General features: G+C 42.9%; 1 protein-coding gene across 1 annotated transcript in view; it reads right to left on the bottom strand.

The window, feature by feature from the left end:
* The window catches only part of tmem63c (transmembrane protein 63C), a 31,178-nt gene that overhangs the window by 3,738 nt on the left and 19,596 nt on the right, over positions 1 to 7,844 (bottom strand). The window contains exons 7-22 of the mRNA XM_055006146.1: positions 7,548 to 7,599; positions 7,337 to 7,445; positions 6,104 to 6,177; positions 5,814 to 5,894; positions 5,616 to 5,736; positions 5,282 to 5,415; positions 5,003 to 5,125; positions 3,717 to 3,870; positions 3,524 to 3,630; positions 2,793 to 2,879; positions 2,617 to 2,682; positions 2,365 to 2,527; positions 2,180 to 2,285; positions 676 to 843; positions 470 to 582; positions 275 to 349 (exon numbers count right to left, since the gene is read on the bottom strand). Of these exons, the coding sequence (XP_054862121.1) occupies positions 275 to 349; positions 470 to 582; positions 676 to 843; positions 2,180 to 2,285; positions 2,365 to 2,527; positions 2,617 to 2,682; positions 2,793 to 2,879; positions 3,524 to 3,630; positions 3,717 to 3,870; positions 5,003 to 5,125; positions 5,282 to 5,415; positions 5,616 to 5,736; positions 5,814 to 5,894; positions 6,104 to 6,177; positions 7,337 to 7,445; positions 7,548 to 7,599 (1,733 nt within the window). The remainder of the gene's footprint in view (positions 1 to 274; positions 350 to 469; positions 583 to 675; positions 844 to 2,179; positions 2,286 to 2,364; positions 2,528 to 2,616; positions 2,683 to 2,792; positions 2,880 to 3,523; positions 3,631 to 3,716; positions 3,871 to 5,002; positions 5,126 to 5,281; positions 5,416 to 5,615; positions 5,737 to 5,813; positions 5,895 to 6,103; positions 6,178 to 7,336; positions 7,446 to 7,547; positions 7,600 to 7,844) is intronic.

Here is a 7,844-nt window from a genome sequence, read left to right as displayed (position 1 = left end):
TTGCATATTGGTTTTCTTCTAGGGGTTGATTCTCTGGCATCCCAGCCTGGGAAAGTCACTCAGCAGCTGCTCCTGATGTAACTTTTACAGAAATAAAATTAGGCCTGCTGTGTCAAGCTTCAAGGTTTTGACCATTGTGGCTGCCAAAAAGTCATTAGCACTCATGTAAACAAATATTTCCCTGATTATTGGGAAAGCGAGTACAATTTTTAAGGCAAATAAAACTTGTTTTAGTGGTGGAGAAGCTAACAGAAAAAACAAATTGGTACTGTACACTGGAGGCGGTGGTGGATGTCACAGTACTCCTGTCTGCATCAGGGAACGTCCCCTCTGTTGGCTGATCAGACATCTGAAACACAGAAAGGGAACAATGGAAAATGTATGAAAGGTATTGCTTAATTTAAAATACACACTCTTTATTCAGAATTAGTACTTCTCCAGATGAGCAGTGAGTTGTGGATGAGCTGACCTGGTAGCTCGTTGACTTGTCTGGTTGCTTCCTAAGGCACAAGCGGAAGAGGTAACAGGCGATACAAGCGATCAGGGATGCTAAGGTGAAAAGGGTGATGGGATGTACTGGACCTGTGTGGGACAGTGAGGAGAAAAACATTCTATATGGATGAATGGTGAATTTATAGTTTTGGAAACTTTACAGAAATGGCAGTGATAAAGTACCTAATCTGAGCACAGAGAAGAAGAGCAGCCAGAACATGCAGAGGATTGGAGCCACGATCACCTGGCTGATGGCCGCTCGGTGGATCCGCTGGTTGAGTTTGGTGGGAACGTATGCATAGTAGATGTTGTATCGGTCAACCATGTGCTTCAGAATCACATAGAGAAGACCTACACAGACACAATAAGACAAACATACATTGACAAATCTGCACATATCATTCCCAAGGTTTGATAAATTCACTGGGAACAGTGGAGTAAACAAAGAACCGTGGACTTTTTAACCCCAAACAGTTTCTCCATTTATTTATTTATTTCAGGGGTAGCCAACACGGTGCCCGCGGGTGCCCGGTTGCCCGCAGGGACCATGTGACCCCCCCCCCAATGTTCTAAAAGTAACACGTCACCATAAAATTCCTTATAAAAATTATAGTTGCTGTTCTTTTCAAAACAAAAATACCTACATTAATGCAGATTTTTAATTACAATATTTATGCCTCTCAAACTACCCAGCAGGTTACTGGGTTCAGAGGGTTCAGTAGTAATTAAAAGCCAACAGAGACACAAGAGCACAGACAGAAACTTTTGGCATGCACCATATCCATATTACATATTTTGTTCTGTCTACTGTCCCAGTCTCCGGAAACTTCCACGAGTAAAACTTTGAAGCCTCAAACACTTGGCTTATATATCTGTGGCTCAATGCAATTTCTACTGTACAGTAACATCATTCTGATATGAACTAAAAAGGAAACATGGAACATGTCTTTAAAAACAATTCAACTTAATTTGATTTTATTTATATGATGCCAATTCTCAACATATGTCATCTCAAGGCACTTGAAAGAGTTAAGACCTTACAATCCTATAATGTATTTAGAAATCCAACAAATCCAATGATTCCCTTTGAGTAATCAGTTCAGTGACAGAACAAAAAAACTGTGGCAGAACCAGGCTCAGGGAGGACAGACGTCTGCCTGAGCTGGTTGAGGTGAGAGAAGGGGGAGGGAAAAGAAATAGAAATATTTTGGCCTTTAAAAAAAAAACTGTGTAGGTTCTTTCAAAAAGTGTTTAACTAACCAAGGATATTATTTGCCTCAGGCCTGTCACAGAGGAATGTTTGTAAGACTAGGATGCCAATCTGCAGAAAACAACACAGGTGAAACGCACACAGCAGCAGGGTTTTGGTGTATGAAGGGGGCCTGTTCGGACTGACAAATAGACTGCAGAAGTAAACAGAAGCCTGGTGAGCTCTGGGCAGAGACAGGAGCAGAGTGGGCGTCTGGCTCGCAACTCACTGTGTCTGGGTGTCTGGGACTACAGCAGCAAATTCACACAGTCTGCATCGGACTGGCAGGCAGGAGAGGAGAGTGAGGTTACAGTACGAGGAGAGACGGCACACACATTCACCACAGAGAGGGAACGTGATGGGATGCAGACGGCGGAGAAAGGAAGGTTAGAAGAAGAGGTGGGTGATGATACAAGAGGGTAATTGTACGTCGCTCACCAAAGGGTGTAATGATGGGACACGTGATGCTGTAGGTCATACTGACAGCGAAGATGCACATAGTCCACGCGTACTCCAGGCCGAACTGGAACTCGTACGCTTGACTCTGCAGACAAGAATACAAACTCGGTTTTAAAGTTCAAATCAAACCACGTGTTAAAGATAAGCACAGAGGCTCTGTTTACCCGTTTGACATGAATCCGCTCAGCCTGGGACTTCGCAAAGCAGAGGCGGAGGGCGTATACTGTGAGCGCCGGGATGCGAAGCAGCTCCATAGATGTGCCGATCAGACTGGACGTGATCACGTAGTTCACAAAAAATGCACCGTTGTCAGGGAGAAACACACACCTGCACCAAGGAAAAGATGAGAAACTGGTTGCTACTGAGACTTTTACTGTTTTGTTTATGTAATATTGCAACCAAACGAGTAATCTTACTGGAATTTGACATCCTTCTCATCCAAGAAGTGGACATCAAAGAGCCAGGTGAAGAAGAGGTCAAGACTACAGCAAGAATAAAATGAAAAAAGGACATACTTACTTAAAAGTAGCCGATCATTAAAAAAAATGGGCCAAAATCAAAAGAAGTATTAAAACGTGTGCATTAAGTTTACCTGGACAGACCAAGTGAGGGCAGGATGATGACCATGAAGACCAGCAGTAAAAAACACTTGTGCATTGTCACTTGGTTCTCACCAGATCTAAGAACATGATTACACAAACACGACTGCGTATTCAGTTACAGCATTCTTTTCTTTGGCATAATAAATTCACCCAGTGGAATGCTGTAAAGTAAAATCAGCTGACTCCACATTTACATGACTGTTGGGTTAATTAGCACGGACTACACTTCTCACTCCAGTAAACAGTCGATTTGCATTCGGTCCTTCGCACATCACGCCTGCACAACACGTTTGTGGGGGTGGTTATGTAAAGAAAGGGTGCTTATAGGTGCTGCGTGAGGTTGTCTCCTTATGCACAGTTGTTGCCGCTCCTCCTCCCGCTAGTCACCATGCGCCATGTTTCCTCTGCGCATGGTGACTACTGTGCATATCATTATTCTCACATGGAGATCTCTATGACAACCTGCCCAGAATAACAGTGCAGGAGAGAGTGACAGAGAGAATGAGGGAAAGAGGGGAGAGAGTAAAAAGAGCAAGAGGGTGAACGAGGAAAAAAAATATAATTGAGATGTAAAAAAAAAAAAAAAAAAAAAAAAAAAAAACTACTGAGAGTTGAGTGGAAGACCAGAGGCTTCGCATGAAGGGTCCATTTGAAGAAGCCAAGGACCAGCATTTCCATTTCAGAGGACAGAGGAAAGTGGTAGATGATGGCTGGTGAGTACCTGGTCCAGTGGGACTCGAAGAAGGCGGAGTAGTAGACGATGAAGGGCAGGAGCACCGAGAACGCCCACAGCAGGAGGGTTGGGAAGAACTGGGTAATGACTGGGCTCTGTATTGGACAGAAAAACGGTTACTTAATGAAAGCGAAGAGGGTCAAAATGAAGCACTGAAGTCATAAAGTTCTGAAACTCTAACCCTCAGACTCTCCACAGGCCTTGTGACGTTGAACTTGTCCATGGTGTTGACGATGATGGCGGGAGTGGTGAGGAAGAAGAGTAGCAGGAAGAGCAGGATGTTGAGGAGGACGCAGCGCAGCCACCAGCGAGATCCACACACTGACAGGTTTTCCCTGGTGATGGGAAAAATAATGAGCCTCAGTTCACAGTCATCCAGCAAGACGGACAGGGCAGTTAACACACTCCTCTCCCCTGAAATTGCATGTGCTTAATGTATTGACATATGCCTGAAATAGCCAGCTCAGTGGAAGAGAAGGGGGCGAGCGTGTTTCCACTGCACTGGACTGGAGAGCAGGTTGGGAAGAGCACACTTCAGCGCTCTGTTTTAATGAAGGAACAAAAGACCCCGTTCAACCTCGCAGCCTCCTACTGCTCCAGTGGTCTAGTTAGTGCACATTCATACAGAGACACGAACACACTGCAGCCAATCGGCCGTGAAGCACAAACAGTGAGCGCTACCATCTTTTTGGTTAATCTCCCATACATATGCATCACTCACTTGTTACATAATCTCGCTGGGACTGCTGCATTTGCTTTCCAAGATAAGAAACATGCACTGTAGCTAATCCAATCATGGATAGTGAGCGAGCTTTACATGGTGTTTAAGATCTACTGCACACAAGCAACAACAACACTTACATCTTCAGTGTCTTAACAGAACTAGAAAAGTAACACTAATGCAGTAACTTATGTGCCTGATTTGCATAATGATGGGCACTTCCCTAAATAAATACTCTTGAGGTCCATCATTACAAGCTCTGTTGCACAGACAAGCATTTTGAAAGCCCACAGAACCTTTGCTCTAGAGTCTAGTCTCAATCCAGAGGTTTCCAAAGATACCAAATATGTCAGGCTTAATTACAGGGAAATGTGTCTAAATGATGCACAAGTCATGCAAAATTAGATATTACACTCAAAATCTGTGTCTGTGTGGGTTTCCTTTGGGTGCTCCGGTTTCCTCCCACAGTCAAAAGACATGCAGGTTAGGTTGATGCATTTCTTGCATGATAGGTAAAGAATATGAGAGTGAATGGTTGGTGTACCCAGCTTTTTGTCCAGTGCATGCACTGGATAAGGAAGTATACTGTAGAAAACAGATGAGTGGAGGATGCAGTATGTTGTCAGTGTCGATTATTTTGATACTTTGAGGATAATCAAGGGGAAATTCAGGAAGGTAATTGCGATTATTGACCTTCAAGGGGCATCAAAAGCTGTGTGAGCTCCAGTAATGTTACCAGCACTCACCAGATGATGTCACTGGGAGCAGGTGCATAGCTGACACCCCATTTATGTGACTGCACCACAGTAGTGATGCTGGACTGCTGGGGTCTGCGCCGACAGTGCACACGGCTATAGTCCTTCACAATGCTGGAAAAAACAACGACATGTTCAGAAGTGCTGCAGGAATTCATGCATCAGTGCTCAGCAATGGCGTCCTTATGTCACACATTGAGTTCTGCTGTGACATCATGCTGTACATGATGAGAAAACATAAACCTCGATGTCACGCTGTTGTTTACTCACACTGCAGTCATCCTCTCATCACGAAAAGTCACAAATGCGATGCCCAGCCTCTTCATGGTGATACGGTTCTTCTCGGCATTGAACTCATCTGTTCGCTTCTCTTCTAATTCGCTGTAGTACTGTTCTGCATCCACCTGCAGAAAAAGTTAGAGCACACGTTACCCACTCCATCTTTCACTCTGACACTTTCCCAGATTTACACTGGCAAGATATCATGTTGTTGCTCCAGTTGCCTACTTTTGCATTGCAGTGCCATCCAGTGGTAACTTGCTTTCTGTGCACTGCAACTCAAAGAAAGCCATGTGTAAATCCCAAAGAAGGTGAAAAAAGTTACCTTTTCAAAACCGCATATGTCGCAGCAGAATATCTGAGCACATGGGTGAGTCTTGATCATGATCTTGCCCTCCTTTTGGGCCTTTGAAGCAAAATACAGCCTGCCTTTCATCGCCTTGCGCCTGAAAAACACAGCATCCTCAGATAAGAGCCTAGTAATCCCGAACTGTGTTGCTATTGTCTGTAAAAGTTACTTCACCTCTCCAGGTCCAGCCTCATGAGCTTGTGGACGTTAAAGCAGAAACTGATGTCAGTGACAGTGCAGCTGGGGTAGGCCTCACTAGTGAAAGGAGATGAATAAGTTCACTATAACTCAAAATACAGGAGCTGAACAAAAATGCTGCACAATTAAAATTGTAGATCAACAAAAGGAATCTACAGAGATTGTGGATGTGCAGGACTAATTTAATAGTCACTGATAATAGCAATCAACATAAGGAGAGGATTTAACTTGACTTAACAATAAAACAGAGAAGAAAACATGTATACTGGAAGTGTTTGGTGATGAGTCCTGGGTCAGAGATCTCCCTCGGTATGGAGGTAATCATCAGTGTTCTGGCGACCTGTAACACAAAATACAACAATTATATTTAGTTATGTTTGTGTGGATTCAGTGCTTTTGGTTGAAACAGAGAGTTTGCATAACATTTTGTACAAGCTTTCATGGTCCATAGAGGTGGTCCTCTGGCCTTTCCTCTAATGCTTTAACCTACTTAAGGTTCTCAAATGCTGTTCAACATGAAAAACTCAACATATATTACAGATGGATTGCCATGAAAATTTGTAAGGAAATTTCATGTTCTCCTAAAGATGAAGTGCAACTGCTTTAGCAATACATTCATTTTCCATCTAATGCAGCACCAAGGCAGCGTTTCACATTAACGGATGGTTTAATAACTGTAATACTGACAAACCCATCAACCTAAGTTGTACTTAATGTTCTGCCCTGGTACTGAAGTTACTTGAAATTAGCAGGTAAATATGGGTTTTTGTAATTGTCACTGTTAGCATGCTAGCATGCTGACATTAGCATGTATCTTGCTCTACTAGCAGAGCTGCTAGCATGATTGCAGGCTCTTCAGCTTGTTATCTATTTTAGGGCCTGAAGTCTTAGTGAGGTGTTGCTTTAAGATGTTCTGGACATCTTTCTTGATTCTAGGGCAGCAATCTGTATCTTCTGTTGCGATACTAACACTTAAGAAAATCTTGATTTGTAAAATCTGATATGTAGGGTTTGTTTTGCAAGAAAATGTTGAAACAATTACCCCCTGTAGCTGTTATCGCTTAAAAAACGAGGGGCTATGTGATGTGGGGGTGAGAATAAATACCTGGGGTTCTAATACAGATTAGAACTGAGGAGGCCTCTTCGATGAGAGGTGATATATCTTATGAGGTACTTACAGCACAGTCTTGTAATCCCTACCCAAGCAAGTCCACCACCATTAACACCTTGAACCTCCCTTTAACTGGCAGTTTCAACACCATTCAAATTAGAAAGTGAAATGTCTTCAAGAACCCAAAAAAAAATCCAGTTACTTTCCACTGTAGGTCTTAGGATGACCATGACCTGAATGACTGAGAATATGCAGACATAATTACTAGTTTTCCTAAAATAAGACCTCTCGACCTGAAAAATAGAGGAACTGACTTGATAAGATGGATATTTTTGCAGTGGAAAAAGACAACCAGTTGGTTAAATCATATGATGTGGCAGTGACAGACCTTCTCATCTTCTCTATACTCCAGACGTATTGAGTGATGAGCCATACACAGCAATGTGATGATGAAGTACACCAGAGCAAAGATGCTGTGCAGCCACAGAAAGCTGTCCCTTAGAGGCACAAGAACAAAAACAACAATTAAAGATAGTTTTGTTTCACAGTTCTGGGATGTTTCATGAGATGTGATGTCATTCCTGCAGTGTTAGACTTACTTTGCACTAACATTAGCCAGTGTTGTTCTTCCAAAGTTTTCAGGACTGTCTCCTGTAGGAATAATGAAAGATGACAGAGAGCGAGACATGTTAATTTCTGCAGCGACTTTAAGGAAACTCCTCCTCGTTAGTCTGGAGGGTGAAGCACAAATAAAGCAATGTCACTATTCAGAGAAAAAGTTTTCCAATCTAATGATTTTTGCACAGAATTTAGACATCACGGTCATACCGAGCTGTGCTGTTTCAATTTGGGAGACCTTTGTTTACTGTTGCCATGACGCCCAGTGAATGGGTGTT

This window comes from Amphiprion ocellaris, chromosome 20 (assembly GCF_022539595.1).
Source record: "Amphiprion ocellaris isolate individual 3 ecotype Okinawa chromosome 20, ASM2253959v1, whole genome shotgun sequence".
Taxonomy (NCBI): Eukaryota; Metazoa; Chordata; class Actinopteri; family Pomacentridae; genus Amphiprion; species Amphiprion ocellaris.
Note: the sequence above shows the minus strand (reverse complement) of the source record. Positions and strands in the feature narration are given on the sequence as shown.